The 17029-nt window shown below is 36.1% G+C and overlaps 1 protein-coding gene across 1 annotated transcript in view; it reads left to right on the top strand.

Annotated features, from left to right (window-relative positions):
* Positions 1-16974, top strand: part of Smp_196120 (putative transformation/transcription domain-associated protein) — a gene marked incomplete at both ends in the record, with an annotated part of 41666 nt that extends 24692 nt beyond the window's left edge. The window contains 12 exons of the mRNA XM_018789671.1: positions 5143-5248; positions 7031-7571; positions 8363-8514; positions 9544-9688; positions 10658-10919; positions 11838-11908; positions 13248-13344; positions 13894-14080; positions 14594-14670; positions 15135-15509; positions 15669-15910; positions 16953-16974. Of these exons, the coding sequence (XP_018655091.1) occupies positions 5143-5248; positions 7031-7571; positions 8363-8514; positions 9544-9688; positions 10658-10919; positions 11838-11908; positions 13248-13344; positions 13894-14080; positions 14594-14670; positions 15135-15509; positions 15669-15910; positions 16953-16974 (2277 nt within the window). The remainder of the gene's footprint in view (positions 1-5142; positions 5249-7030; positions 7572-8362; positions 8515-9543; positions 9689-10657; positions 10920-11837; positions 11909-13247; positions 13345-13893; positions 14081-14593; positions 14671-15134; positions 15510-15668; positions 15911-16952) is intronic.
* Between the last annotated feature and the right edge of the window lie 55 nt (positions 16975-17029).

The raw sequence follows: 17029 nt of genomic DNA, 5'->3' as shown, positions 1-17029 counted from the left end.
CTATTGAATTAACTACTATGAATTCGGTAATCATCTTGTTCTGCTAATGAGGTATGGCAACTTGGACCGATGCATATATGTTCCTGGTCCGACGTTGCAGATGACTGACTGATGCTTTTGTGTACGAAAGTGTTGTGTGTTTAATAATTTACTATAATACATCTCAAGGATGAATACATGCTAATTTGTAATGATAGTATGTTGTTTAATGTCTCAAGATGTTTTTTGAGATCTGCTGTAACAACATTGATTTAAACGTATCAACAGGACTTCTAGATGATCGATGCTGTTACTAAAAGTCAATAAATCTTTTTATCTAGTTGAAATCATAAGTCGATTGAAGCTAGATCACCCCTAAATGCCCTGGTACGGCCGAGAGTGGGGAGAGTCCGCTCTCCCTCTCGAAGTGCTCTCACATGGCCAGCGAATATAATAGCCTCTGCCAGGGAAGTCCTACTCACTGCCTTCTCGTGGCGGGGGTGTTGTTTACGAAAGTGAGAGGACGAAAAGCGAATGTCCGGCGCTATAACCGGGTTGGTGGATATGAAGGATCCACCTAGGGGAGTTGGAAAACCCTGATTCCAAACCAATGGTGCACATGGGCTCCCGTATCCTGAAGGAACAAATGGCGAATGAACCAGTTATTGGTCACCGGCTACCATGGGACTGCATCTTCTTACGATGCTCCACTGCCTTGTGGGTCAGACCTCTAGGTCAAAGGCTCGGGGTGTGGTCCCCTAAGAAAACCACCTGCTTCGGTTTGGGCACCCGCGCAGTATCACAGCCCACACACAAATGAATGAAATGATGAACTCTATTGACGATTATATCCCTGCTCATACTAAAAGCAAGACAATTTACATTATTATTATTATTACCTTTATTATTATTATTATTGTTATTATTATTATTATTTACCATATCGCTAACTCACCCCCTTTTATCCCCAATTTGTGTAACCTTACTTTTCAACTTATGCAGCAGCTCGCTCTTGGTGGAAAATCTGTCCTATCTAAACGATCTCCAGTCACTGTCTGGTTGAAAGTGAATGCTTCCACCAATTATGAATACTGAAGCAGTCTTTCTGAAACCACGTACGCCGTTCAAGCTGGCTTCCTTCAACGTTCGCACACTAATGCATATCAGACAACAGATAGGGCTGGCTTTGTCTTTGGAAGGTCTTAATGTTGATGTTTGTTGTCTATCCGAGACCCGTATTCAAGACTCTAGTGAAGTACTACAAATCCGCTCTCCATCTGCTGCCTCGAAAAGCTTGTTCCACGTGCGCTTATCCAGGGACCCTGTGGCATCTTCGTCTGGTCTTGCTGGCGTTGGTGTCGCACTAAGCGCTAGGGCTGAGGCAGCACTAATCGATTGGATCCCCATTAACAGTCGGTTATGTGCTGTTAGATTAGAAAGTTCCATCAAAGTGAGCAGAAATCGGCGTGAGAAACGGTGTCTTTTCGTCATCTCCGCTTATGCCCCGACAGATTGCAGCCCGGATGCAATCAAGGATGAGTTTTACCTTCAGTTAACAGTTCTTCTCCAGAAAGCGCGTCCGACAGATATTGTAGTACTAGCCGGAGACTTGAATGCACAGGTCGGGCGTCTAGGCACAGAAGAGAGTCGTTTAGGTGGCCGATGGGGACTTGTTGGTCGCAGGACAGATAACGGGGACCGTTTGCTGCAACTGTGCACAGACCACAACCTGTTTCTGGCCAGCACTAACTTCCGGCACAGTCATCGCCGGTGTGCCACCTGGCGTCCTCCCTCTGCATCCCAAGCCTGGACTCAGATTGATCACATCGCGATCAGCTACCGCTGGCGTGGTTGTGTACAAGACTGCCGCTCCTTTTGGAGTACCTATCTGGAGTCTGATCATGCCCTGGTCTGCGCCAATCTCACCTTACTTTTCAGTGGCCGAAGGATTGACCGCCATCAACGGACCGATGTTAGTAAACTGGCTGCAACTTCTGTTGCAAGTAAGTATCGAGCGGAGCTAGCTTCTAGGCTAGCTACCGCCCCACCGAAAAGTATAGATGAGCATTGGTTGCATCTTCACGACGCCATGAAAATGGCGAGTAAAGCCGCTTGCGGCCTCGCGAAACGTCTCGCTTACAAGCACTGGGTTTCTTCTGGCTCCTTACAACTGATGGAAGCCTGTCGGTCTTCTCCGGGTGACCGTGAGTATGACCACAAACGAAAGCTGTTACGTAATGAAATTGGGCAAAGCTTGCGTAAGGACCGAGAAGCCTGGTGGTCGGAGCGTGCTAATGAGATGGAAGCAGCAGCTGCATCTGGTGACTGCCGGAAGCTCTTCCAACTCATCCGAGCCACTGGCAGCAAGAAGTCTGGTGTGAGTGAAACAATCTACGAGGATGATGGGATGCCAATCACTAACATCTCTCGACGTCTTGGACGATGGGCGGAATTTTTCGAAGGGCAGTTCAACTGGCCTGCTGCTCCGGCAACATCAACCAGTTTGTCCTGCCCCCCATGGCCGGTGACGACTGATCTACCAAACGAGGCGGAAGTCCGAAAGGAACTCCAACTCTTGAAGCGCTACAAATCACCGGACCCAGATGACTTACCTCCGGCTCTTTTTAAAGATGGTGGTGACTTTCTGACTAAGGAATTGACCGTGTTGTTTGCAAAGGTTTGGGAGTCAGAAAGCGTTCCAACATCATGGAATGAGTCGATAGTTGTCTTTATCTTTAAAAAGGGTTCACGTTGTTCCTGTAACAACTATCGGGGGATAAGTCTACTTCCGATTGCATCCAAACTGTTGGCTTCTATCATTCTTCGTAGGTTGTTTAAAACCCGAAAACGATTGACTCGCGAGGAGCAGGCTGGTTTTCGTTCTGGTCGAGGATGCATTGATCACACTTTCACCCTCCGCCAAATGTTAGAACACCGTCATACTTATCGCAGGCCAACAATCGTAGTGTTTCTTGATATCAGGGCGGCCTTCGATTCGTTGGACAGGACTGTTCTCTGGGATTGTCTATTGAAGAAGGGTGTGCCTGAGAAGTTTATTAACATCTTAAAGGCCCTGTATACGAACACCTCAGGCAGAGTGAGGGCATACAACCACCTTTCTCCACTGTTCCATTCGAGCAGTGGGGTTAGGCAGGGTTGCCCGATCTCACCATTCATCTTCAACTTTACCATCGACGACATCCTGGAAACAGCTCTGATGGATGTAAGTAATGGCGGTGTGGATCTGCTGCCTGGAGAACGACTTCTCGACCTTGAGTATGCGGATGATATTGTCTTACTGTGCGATAATGCCCAAGGCATGCAATCAGCACTTAATCAGTTGGCAATCAGTGTCCGCAGGCACGGCATGTGCTTTGCACCCTCCAAGTGCAAGGTACTCCTACAAGACTGGCAGGATTCTAATCCTGTACTCATCCTAGATGGTGAGCAGATTGAAGTAGTTGAGAAGTTCGTGTATCTAGGTAGCTACATAAGTGCTGATGGTGGCGTGAGTGATGAGATTGATGCACGTATAATGAAAGCCAGAGCGGCTTATGCCAATCTGGGCCATCTTTGGCGCCTTCGTGATGTTAGTCTGGCTGTAAAAGGTCGGATGTACAACGCGTCGGTGAGAGCAGTTTTGCTCTATGCTTGTGAAACCTGTCCTCTCCGAGTTGAGGATGTTAGACGTCTCTCTGTGTTCGATCATCGTTGTCTCCGAAGGATTGCTGACATCCAGTGGCAACACCATGTTAGTAATGCAGAGGTTCGGCATCGTGTGTTCGGGCGCCGAGACGATAATTCAATTGATGTCACCATCTTGAAACACCGACTTCGGTGGCTTGGACATGTTTTACGAATGTCGTCCCAGAGACTTCCACGTCGTGCATTATTTGCCGACTCTGGGACTGGTCGGAAAAAGCGGAGAGGTGGTCAGTGTATGGCATGGTGTCGTGGTATGAAAGAAAGCTGCAAAGGGCTAGCTTCTGTTGGTCCTTCACGACTCCCTGGCTGGGATCCGAGAGATGGTGCAACACAGTGGCTAGAGACGTTACCAGATATGTCTCAGAATAGAAGCCAGTGGCGATCCTGCTGTAACCTTCTACTTTCTTCATAAAGAGTGGTTATAACTTGCTTAACTGAAAGAGTCTTCCGATTGTACATTTCAGTCCCCCTTATCTTTTCATCCTTTCTCTTCCTATTTTCAATATTTTGTGTGGCGCATATGTACCTGGTGCCCTTTTGTACCAATATATATGTGTTTAAATAAATAAATAAATAATAAGTCCAGAACATCAATCTCGGCCTCTGAAGTATGAATCACTTATTTTAAACATATTGGGTTTATATACCAACCAGACAGACCACACTGGACAGCCGTTTTATCCTATTGTGGGACTCTTCAGCAGTGCGCATCCATGATCCTTCCTCGTGACGTTCGAACTCAGGACCTTTCAGTCTCGCACGCGAGCGCTTAACCACTAGACCACTGAGCTGGCCGGTATCCAACGGTGTTAATGTCTAACATCAACCAATCCACGAAATTGAGCAACCATTCACCAATGTCTTCAGTGAGTTGATATCTTCCAACAGACTTGGTTGAACTCCACTGGTTACTGCTTCTCACTAAAACTCCAGAAAATACCTCATGGAGCTAGTCCTGGGTTCAAATCTCGCGAGGTTGAATCGTGGATGCGCACTCCTGAGGAGTCCCACAATAGGACGAAACAGCCGTCCAGTGCTTCCAGGTTTTCCATGGTGGTCTAGCTTCAATTGAATCATGATTACAACTATATAGAATTACTAAAATCTTCACAAAATCCCCTTCTGAAAATTATTCTTTCACTTATAAGTTTTTTTTTCATAAGTGGATGATGATGAGCTTCATAGTCGTTTTGATCACTTACGTGCTCCATCATTTGATTTCCACACTATTTATATTCACCAATAATCAGTGAACTGTAAATATGTAGGTCTAAATTTCTGTTTATTTTGTTCGATTTTAATTTTAATTCTGTTCAGTAAATACTTATTGAAATGTATTTACCATTATATTTTTATTTTCATCATTAAATCAATTAGTGATTGAATATATTTTCATGTAACTTGGTAGTTTAATTTATCATTCTTTTTTAATATACTACTTTCCCATTTTATTTAAAGTTTGCTCTTAGTTGTTCACAAGGTCAACCTATAGTGGATTATTTAAGAACAAATTATCATATACTTATGGATCTTATTCAACCAGACGAAATTAGTGATCAAAAAAGTAAAAAAATTATTGTATTTATGTGTTTATTTATCATGTTAATAATTATTTAATGGATGTATTCTTCTTTCCTGTTCATTATCTTCATAAATATACTTTAATGTGGTGTAGTGAACGACAATAGAAGTGGGGACAATCGAATGTATTTGAACACAAAATTATAGAACATCTCAGTCAAATCTGAGAACCATACAGTGAATACTCAATTTGCAAAATGTCAGTCAATTGTCTCAAACTTGATTGTTCCTTCAGTCGTCTCAGACTTCACTGTTTCTTCATTTCCATACCAGCCGCTTTCTGTTCCTGTTCTTTCCTTCTCGACCTTTTGCCGCCAGACATTCTATTCCTGACTAGCGTTATATACTACTTATGTCGATATAAGCAGCACACACCACAGTGGTAGCATTACAGAAATTTTGTTTGAATTAATATGAAATAATAAATTATTTGTTTACTTTGTCCTGATATAATCTTTTTGTATGTTTCATCGACACTGAATGTCTTTTAGTGTTCATAAATGTGAATTCATCTTACTTTGACGTGAAAACTTTATTTTCTGATTTTTGTCCGTTTATTTCTTACCAATAGTTTGTAAATGAATGTAATCCAAAGTCAAAGTAATATGTTTGGTTGGTTTAAACTTCAATAATTTTAAGACATCACGTAATGAACAGTCACAAATATCTGTTTTCGGTATACTTTCTTATTTATTCATTCATTCTTATTATAGATGCCTTCTACTAATCAAATATATGGCAAGTAATGATGAACTTTAGGATCGTACATCTGTATTGTTTCTGCGATGTCTATTCTTCTTTCAATAGGTTCTACCTCTATCACTAGCTTTATGTAGCGATAAGCAAGGAGTTAAAGCGTCTGGTTTCTGAAAATGCACCTCTGTTCGGGGAGATTAATAGCATCATTAGACCTTACACTTAGAGCGTGTGACTCGGAGCCAAATGCATAAATCTCTGCTTAGTAAATGAGTTCCATCAAGATCTGATGAAGCGGCTTGGTGGTCCAGAGGTTAAGCGTTCGCGCGCGCGGAGTCTTGAATAAGCCTATGATACGCTTGTAGTGCGTAAATGACCATATAAGGTGGTGGTTGAAAGTAGTTGACAAGAAACCCAATAGAATTCGATCTGTACTAAGAAGCACCTGACGTATAAGAAATTGGATATTACCCAGTATGTGCTTTTTAAAACGTTATATTATTAATTAGTAATATTTTCATGAGTCAACTTTCTTATGAAAGATAACTTGTATGCAATCTATTTAGAAGAGTTATTTTGTTATGTCTAATACAAATAATAAAATTACCTTTTACCTTTTCGTACAAAACAATCTCCTTATTTATCCTGAAAATCTGGATTAATTCTCATATGGTTGTAACTGTTAGAGTCCTAACTGTTTATTTTAACATCACTATGGAATAAGTCATTAAAATTATGAGAATGAATAACTTCATTCTCTAATTGTTAAATCGTAAACAACATATTTTCCATCAAAACAAACACTTACTACTTAAATATGTGATAAAGGAATACTGGTGTAAATTCAAAATCGAGTAATTCAAGTTGGTTACTTTTTCCACCCCTTTTTAAAATCTTGAAATTAGGAACTGTTTTAATCTCAACAGTCTTATTGATACTACGAGTTCGTTTGCTGTTTCTCTCTTAATCTCAATACTGATGTTTATCGACTAGTTTATAAGATAATTAACCTTTTTATTATTATATAGAACGTCAACTATTATTTAATACCTATTGTTCTCACCTTTAGATGATTCAGATGGACAATTATGTTTACCTCAAGTTGGAACTCTTTTGACATTTGCATGTCCAAGACATTTAGCTGTTCGTGCAGTTCATACAATTCATAAAATATCATTAAATTGGTTAACTGTCAATAATGTTTCATCTAATGATTTATCTAAAAATAATTCAAGAATCAAATCAAATCAATCCAGTGTTGTATGGGAAACCAAATATCATCCATTAGTTTCATCTTTATTAGCATATTGGCAGTCAAATTTATTCGTTCGACGACAATCTAATTTAACTTTAATCACCTTGACTAAAGATGCAATTGGACATCAAGGATTATTAAATGATTGTATTACAAATATGTTTGAAACAAATCAATCAATTTCATCAAATATATCTGGTAGAATAAATATACCCACTGAAAGTAAATCAACTGTTCCAGTTGAAACAGACAATTTACCTTGTGATCCTGCTTCATTAATCTCTTCAGGTACATCAGATCATGCTCATTGGGATGAACCAAGACTTTTGTTGGATTGTTTATTAGACTGTTTCAAGTAAGTGTGTTGTATTATTGTGTTAATTAATGTCTACGTTATTCTTTATTCCTTCAGTTGATTTCCTTCTGGTTTATAACTTAAGTAAGCACTTTTTTATATTTACAACTTCATCTCATGTCAAGTTTAGGCTTCAGTTATGCATTACGTGTTTTCTTTCATCTTTTCTTATTGCCCTCTACCTCGGTGTAGATTTTCATTTCAATATATTTGACTTCAGTTTATGGAACGAGCTGACATAGGAGGTAGTGAAAACGTAGTGATTTTTTGTCCAACACCTATTTATTAACTTAATTTCTTCGCCAAAATCATAAACAGATGCTATTTTTGAAATTTGCGTGGTTTACAATCGAGATATCTGTCAGAAAGTCATATTATTATTGTTGTTTTACCAATGTGGTATTTTAAAATCTATGAAATCTTCATAACAGTGGGTTTTCATTTTACAAGAAAAATTATCCATTATGTTCATGAATTTTATCCATTTTTAGTCTGATATTATTTATTTTTAAGTAACTATTATTTATATTATCATTGTTTACTTTCTATGTTGTGATGTATATTATGTTTTCCTAAAGATCTCATCCAGATGATTTTGATCTACTGTTTGTTATTACAATCGGTGTAACACGTTTACGGTATGTGGCAGATCTTTATCCACTACGTTGTTTATTAGTTCAATTAATTTCTGAATCTGATCTTACATGGCATCGTCAATTATTCCTTCATTTTATCACTATTGTGAAAAACCGTTTGAATTTCATGGATAGAAGTAATTCACCTGAATTCAGTCCAATTGCTTTTGGAATAAATAATTCAATTTCAACAGAAGATATGTATAAATTATTAGCTCATCTTATACTGCCATGCTTATCAAATGCTTTGGAACGTGAAGAAAATGAAATATTTCTTGGTGGACCTCCGAAACCTTTTGAAATGAATCGTAAGTTGCTTTTCATTATATATATATATATATATATATATAGATAGATAGATAGATAGATAGATAGATAGATATAGATATAGATATAGATATAGATATACGTCAAGGTAGCATCAGTGGTCGATCTGTGTTTTTTTGGATTAGTACTGAAAAAGTTGAACTTCCGAAACTGTCCTGCTTGAAGTTATTGTTTGTATTTTTTTTCTTAATCATTAAATACTAAAATCATTGTTTTTTAAATTCTCCTGCTTAGAAGCTTTTTTCGTGATTCACAGACTTGTTATGTGTGGCACCTTTCCTGAGGTACCGTTAATTACGATATTACTCAATGTCCATCTACTTATGACGTAGATATTCCGTCATTGAAATTTCCTAATTATGCTGATGTTCAGTCCACATTTTCCTTTATATTATTGTATGCTTTTTAAGTCATGACTGAATTGAGTACAATAGAGAGCAAATCTGTTCCCTTTCTTTGTCTCCTGATTGGCCACTGGGTCGTAAAGTACTCAAAGACCAATAAGCTTTAATATCTTGGTTGTTATTCATTAATCGGTGTGTCAATTGATACTTGGTTCATCGATCCTACTGGCGATTCAAGCGAACTGATCAATAATTAGAATTCTGATTAGGGTATTTTCTTAGGTGTTTCACATAAGTTGGATTCCAGTTGGTCTAAAACGTTAAAAGAAAAAAGATCAGCTTAATTTGGTGCTATAATAGAATACAAACAGTGCTTTATTTCTTTCTCTGTCTTTCACACTCATACACAACCACTTAATCATTTAATCTTCTTTTAAACCTATTAGATTGTTTGTATGAAATGTCAGAGACATACATCAATACCTATTGTTCTATATATATTGAGTCATCAGATGTTTGAGACCTAGTTTACATTGTTCACCTTAAAAATTGTACGATAACATACTCAACTAGCACAATTTTTATCGTACTATTAGTTTCTCGCTACATAAATTGTTTCGACTTTCACATTGAATTTCATAATTATATCTTTTTTTATATTTTTAGACTATGATTTAGTACACTTGTTCGTCTCAGTTTTACTAGAAGATCCAGCTGTTCAAACATGTACTGAACTTCGTGTTATGTATTATCAAATGGCTAGTTTATTTGTTTATCATATACCGAATTATGTTCACATGGGAAGTGCTTGGTAAGCAGTTTATTTTGACTACTTCATCCCTTTAAACAAACTCTATAAGTAGAGGGTAGAGCGATAGTTTAGTCGTTAAAGCATTTAGCTTTTAACTAGTAAGTCATGGGTTTCGTATAATGCACTACCATGTGCTGAATAGTATTAATAGCCATCATACCAACAGTTTGGATAAACACCAAGTACATAAACGTGTACTTGATAAGTGACTTTCTGAATAAACTGCATTTCCACTGTTCTTGAAGTTGACTCAAAACATTATTTATGGGAAATTCCAAGATTTAACAGTAATCATATGTTTATTACTAGTATAGTAAACTAAGTTAATTTTTTTTCTGAATCAGTTCTTCTAATGAGTTCAAAGGTGAATTATCTCATTTTGTATTCTTTTGTTCAATGTGTAATTAGAAGAAATTTTTGCTAAGTCAGTCTAATGTTATCATTTTATCGACAAGAAATTAATGTAAACAGAATTAATATACTGATAAACTCACTTCTGTCCCCCTTCATGAATTAAGGGACTTTCTGATCGGTAAATATCCTCTTATTATATATCCGAGCAGAACGAAAGAAAATAATGTTTGCTCGTTCAGTGCAATGTTATTTATTTTGTGTTGTCTCTTTTTTCTACGTTATCTGAACAGAACAAAAAAGGCACTGTAGTTTTTACCTCTGTTAATAAAGTAATTTGTTAAAAAGCCAGATATTCGGAGGGGTAGATTCGATGCAAGTACATGATTATCATACCTAAAATATAATGTCACTAGATTATTAGATTTTTAACGACCGTTAACGTCAAATAATTATTAATACCTATCCATTAATTATTAAACTAATGAAATAATTCAAAAACTTCATGAAATATGTATCAGAAATGCATTCCATGGGTACGTGTACTCTATTTTTTTTGTAATTGAACCAATAACGTAGTATATGATTAGTATCTTTTTATCTTCGTACGTCTTTCAGTGAACAAAGTTATCGCCTTCGTAAATTCACTGAGTTCTCCCGTCCTTGTTTAACAAGTAGTTTAACTGCTGTGGATCTTCAAGAAAAATATACTGGTCTTCAATTATTATCTCATTTAATTGCAAAATTCAATGTGTTACGTACAGCTACTGTACAAGTGTTTCAATGTTTAGCAAAAGGCGCACATACAGAAACAAAGAAAATTGTTAATCCTGCATTAGATATTTTAATTCCAGCCTGGATACAGGGACCTGACGACCAGGTAAAAAACAGATGGGAGGAATACTTTTGTATAGCGTTCGTTTTCAATCTTTATTTCCTCTTGATAAGTAGTTATAATAACGTAAATTTTTATATTATAATAAAAACAAACCATTTCAACTAGGTGAAGACGATATTATGTCCATGTAAGATTTAAGCATAATTGAAAGTAACATTTGTTAAATTCCAGAGCTATACAGTCCTTTGCATAGACTAATAGAATGTTGAATGTAATACAGAAATTGATTATCTGTTTATACTATTGAGGAGCTTCTTCGAGATCGGGGAAGAGGTGAGGAGAGGGATTAATAAACTACTTTTCATAATTCCTCATTTTCCGTAGTTTTTAATTAATAGTAAGAATGATCTTTACTGAAGTACTATTTTTCAGTCTTATATATATATATATTCCTGCTGTTGCTTACTTTGAAAATTTTCTACATAATGAACACTGAGATACGCTTAGAGTAACAACTTTCTGAAGGTGCATCACGATTGTTTATTTTCATTAATTAACTCGATTTCAAGCGTTGATTCATATTTTTGCAATGACCTCTGCTGTTATTTGATTGATTTTCCTCACGCTTAGTTTACTAATTTTATTGTGTTCCAAGATCATTTTCTACTTCTATATATACAGAATTGTTCTACTTCAAGTTCACCGTCTTAAATATCTCGCTTTTTCTCTTTTCCTGACTTGTATCTATCTTCCATCGCTTTGGTTATTATTGTTGAAGTACCGTGTGGCAGTCACTAGGTTTGTTAACTCCGTGTAGATCCACTTACATGTCAAAAGAATATCCCAGTCATTCGTATTTATGAATTGCCGTAGAGTCTTGAAACTTGATATATAGTCACAACTGTGAAATAATCATTTTCAGAAGAAATACAATGTTTTTGGTTGTTTTTTGTATTCCAGAAAGCACTTGCGTTGGCAACTAAAAAAATTATGCTAGAAGATCATGGTATTCAATCATGTGTTCATATTCTGTAAGTTGTTTTCTTATACCCTTCTTCCTAGTGCCAGCTTTCGCTGGTTTATTTACTCTGGTGTTTTGTAGGAGTAGTTGTATAGTTTGTAGACGGTTTTTGTAGAGAAATAATTTGTAACCACAAACTAGCATATCATCAAACTTAAAGATTACTGGATTGCTGTTTTTTGATTGTTCGGTACTCCTAGGACGGCATATTCATGGCCCCGACCGCTGATGCTACCTTGACGTTATGGTCAGGCTTGCCTATCGTGATAAACCAATCAAGCTATACTCAAGGTCCTACCATGCCAGGCAGATCGGTTGAAGAGCGGTAAGACTAAAAGCAGCAAACCCAAGGTCTAAGGAAGAAGTCGTACTGCCGACTAAACAGAGGTGTGTCGGCAGTATGGTGTTTACCTCAGACAACCAGCATAACAGCGATGTTGCCTTCCAACAAGGAGAGGTGGAATTAGTAGAGGTCGACCCTAGAAATGCACACCTTACCTTATCCCACGGATATCCGTAACGATTTTAATGCTTTGTGGTTACTTTTCTAGTCTATAAATTGCATAGATCCTCAATTACTTATAATTGTGAAAATAAATGGTATTCATAGAATACAATTGTGGTGTGTGCTACTGATTTCGACAGGTTTAATTGGTATGTATCATCAATCGATAGTAAAATTCCTGATGGCGGAAGGCTAAGAAGATCAAAGAAAAGAGAACGAGAACCGAGAATAGTTGCTGCCGAAACAAAGGAACAATCAAGTCTGAGACGATTGATTGACATATGTGCCTTCAAAGCATTGCTCGTCTATGTTTGTTGTTTGTCTTGACAATTTCAATGTAACGATGTGGAGTGATGCGAATATGTGCCAGGTTCTTTGTTACCTATGATTGGTTGTTGACGGTCAATTACTTATTCCACAACTCCATTTTTACTTGATTGAATCATATCCTCTATCTTTATTGTTTTTTTGTTACTTTCACTGTTACTACCATAATCTGTATTATTTTGGTGTTCATTGTGATAATTTCATCGCTTAATAGTGATACTATGCGGTAGAGTAATGGATCAGTATACATTTGGTCAGGTTCTTAGAATCCTGTGACTGGTTAACCAGCTTGTTTTCCTTTGTCACATAGTCACATACACATGTTTTTTTTATTTAGCTGTACTACTGATTACAATTTTATGCTATGGAAATCATAGAGTTTTGGTATTAGTTATTTATCTTAACGTATTCTTTCATTCTTTTTTTAATTGTCACATTATGAGTAGTTTATTTGTAAATATCAATTGTCTTTTTGCTACTCAATTAACTTTTTTATTGTTATTTTTCTTTGTTAAAGAGGAATAATTGTTCGACATTCAGATTTGTATTATCCAATACGCCATCAAATATTACCTCATATTATTCTCATTATATCTCGACTATCTGTTCAACAGGTGAGTAAATTAGGTTTACAGTTTTCTTCTTTGTTTTTAAACTTAATACGTTTTAACTGGTTATTTCAAAATTTATGAAATATCTGTTCTATAAGTTCCTTTACTGATTATTTTATTTTAATAATTCACACAACTCATATAGAGGTATTGGAGTATTGATATTGAAAATGTGATTTGTTTATTTATTTATTAGTTGTACTATGACAAATGGAAATCTCCGATTAATAAGGTGATTGATTTTATAACATTATATTCTAGGCTAAAACAATTTCATAACTGCTGTGATTTAGACAGTCGAACAGTAACATTAGTTAACAAAATAAATATTTCGAAGTTTAGTAAATCAACCCTAGTTCCATTTTGTAGTTGTTCTAACTTTTTGATATACAGTCAGTAAGTGAAAAATATACTTGGGACCTGGTTCGGATGTCCATCGTCTCAAGTTACTGATTCACATCAACGTAAAAATATGCAAATGTTTGTATTACTGATTGCAATAACATACTATATTTAATTATGAAGAGCTATTCGTTTCACATTCTTCTTTAGTTACCCGTTGAACAACGACGATTAGCTTTAGATATGATCTATACTACAGCTCAATGGGATGTGCGGTGTCGCCGTGAAATAACTGAGAATCATTCAAAGGAGATAACTGATGATTCAAATCCAGTAGATAATAATAATAATAATCTGTCATTAACAGAAAATTCGAATATCCAAACGTCAGCTAAAGTAAGTATATATATATGTTGTTTGCATGTGTTGATTTGCATTCAATAATTCTTAAATTTGCCTAAATCAACATGAAGAAAAATATTCTTTTATAGATTATTAGGTTTACACTTCTGCTTTACGAATTACAGAGTATTTATTTATTGTCATTAATTTGATAAATCTAAGTCCTGTTATGTATCGGAAAGTTTATGGAATGTTTGTTTCCAAACCTACAATCTAGTTTGTCAAAGTTTGCATTGGTAAACAGGTTGTTAAGACGTAAGTTTCAATGGACCGCTTGTTAGCTTAGTGTTAAAAGTTTCGGTTTGTTACGCTTATATAGATATCTGTCTTGATCGAAAAACTCATCTCAGGATGGCTGATTAGTGAAAAACAACATATTACTGTATTAAAATTCAGTAGTATGATATTAACCACAGAAACACATGTCCATCTAAGGTGTACGTAAACTTCATTACTGTATGTTTATTACTAATATTCGATCGTGTATTTCCTAAAAATTCATTGTAGACTGAACCAACTAACTCTCCTATGGATAAGCCCCAGCGTGATCAACTTGTGAATCTCTTAATTCGCTTCGCCTGTCAAGTAAGTTTTATTATATTGTTTCTGTAATATATCAATGTTATTATACTGATTTTACAATGCAACAATAAATGTATTAGAATGGATAAACTGCGGAAGAGCCTTTCGTCATATTTTGAACTCATCAGTTAGATATACATGTATCTGAGTGCGGATTTTTACACGAAGACTTGAACCCAATATCTATCGCTTCAAACACCAATGTTTCGTACTTTTAGCTCCTGATTAGTTTGAAATGATAAATATTAGATCTCTTAATTAGCATTCCCTTAAATGGAAATTGTGGACTCAGTAAATAGTTGACGGTAAAAAGCTTTTTAATGATGTGCGAAATCGGTAGATCATAGCATTCTCTGCAAATGTGGATCTTAGTAAGCGTATTCCAAAGAAATGGAATCATTTTCTAACTAAAGTATATACTAATAGATGCCAGTGATATACATCCGTTAATTTTCGCAATTTTTTAGGCTATTGACGCTAGTCAAAGTGGAAGCTTATCTGAACAGTCTGTATCCCGAACACTAGCTCAACTAGAATTCGCTCTTCGCTCTGATGTATGGGGTGGTGAAACCTGTGAACTTAGACTTGCATTTATTGACCGTTATTTCACTCCGGATGATTCATCGTCTTCACACTCGACGTTGAGTACTTCATCTGGAGGAGTTCCAGCTAATAGTCTCAATACACACGGAATACACATGAGTGGAACATCAAACACTACACCGACATCTACTCCGTCTGGACCCCACACAAATGCATCATCTGCTGGTGCTCTTGGTGCAACACAAGCCACCAGTTTATTAATGACTTTGGAGGTTCTTCGTGTCTTGTTCTCAACTTTGGTACGTTATTTACATGTTTTTAATCATGATATTAGTTTTTCAATTTCCTATATTCAAGGAGATAAATTTACTTATACAGACTTTCTGATTGTTCTAAAAACCTTCCAAGTTTAATAAATCACCAACTACATTTGTCAAATGTTATCTTTTTTATTATAGGAAAGCCCAACTTTATTAATCAATGTAAAACATTTCAGTGTTGGGTTATGTAATGTATTAACACGACAATTGACTAATGTTCGTTTAATTCGTTCTTGTGCTGGTCTTTTACGTGCTATGCTTGAACGTTATCCAGCCGAAGCATCACATCGTCAGAAAGTTACTGCTTATCCTGAGTTATTTGATATTTATTCCACAGTTTTAAAAGTAATACAAGATTCATTTACGATGTTTAGTGAAAAGTAAGTTATTAAATTTATTCTTAACTATTTTTCCATATAGTTTTACGTATTCAGTTGCTAAGTTGTTTTCTGGAACTTCAGGAGTACAAATATGTCTATTAAATAGAGTAGAGTCGAAAACTGACATACAAACTTAAATCGTAATAAAGCTACATACTACAAAAACGATTTTGTTCAAATTTAAATGAAAAATATAATAAAGAAAATTGTATCTCTAGAAATTTTTCCGAATTAATGATAAGAAATGAAGCATTTGACTGGGTTGATAGGATATTCGCAGATTACTAGTACTCGATCATAGGTGTCTTTGAAGCAGTGCTTATATATTTTGGAATCACCGAGTGAGCATGTGTACTAGGTAAAGAAAGATAGCAAATCGACTAAGATGTCTGGGACACGTGTTACATGTATCAAATCACCACATACCTGAACGGATGATGTTGTCTAGTGTATGAGTAGGTTTGAAGAAATCTAGAATTGGCCTAACCAAAATGTGGAGTCAATCCATGGAGTAACTGACGATTGGACTTAAACTTGTTCATAGTGGCTTTGGGGCATTCAATCTTTGTTGTCCTTTATAACCTGAGTCCTGACATCCTATCCTTTTGTGGTACACGTGGTCCGTTCTACCACTGTAAATACTGTTATTACTTGTGTTCAAATAATTTTATCTCCCTGGATCGATGCTCATATTTGTCAGCTTCTACATAGCGCATCACTGACTCACTAAGTGAAATAACTAAAAACCAGTGTTATCAATTATAAATAGGATTCACAAAGCAACTACGGAGTAAACAGTGTTTCAGTTATGTTACGATGTTAAGTACGGATTTTTCAAAAGTATGAATTAGTCATTTTATATGAATTGTGTTTAAATTCTTTTACGAAGAGTAACGTTTGTATATGTATGCTAAGCTTATATAGAAAGAAAATCGACTAGATGTATGGCTGTAGGCTATGGTTATGAATAAATTAGCTATTTTCACTAACTTTTATACAATTTCACCTTCAAATCATATTATCTACTAATTACTTTTCTAGTGTTTCTAAAGCAACATTACTAACACGATTACAGTCGGCATTTCTTCTGTTCACATCAACACAAGTTCAATCTAATCC

The sequence above is a fragment of the Schistosoma mansoni genome, chromosome W, assembly GCF_000237925.1.
Source record: "Schistosoma mansoni strain Puerto Rico chromosome W, complete genome".
In the NCBI taxonomy this organism is placed as follows: domain Eukaryota; kingdom Metazoa; phylum Platyhelminthes; class Trematoda; order Strigeidida; family Schistosomatidae; genus Schistosoma; species Schistosoma mansoni.
Note: the sequence above shows the minus strand (reverse complement) of the source record. Positions and strands in the feature narration are given on the sequence as shown.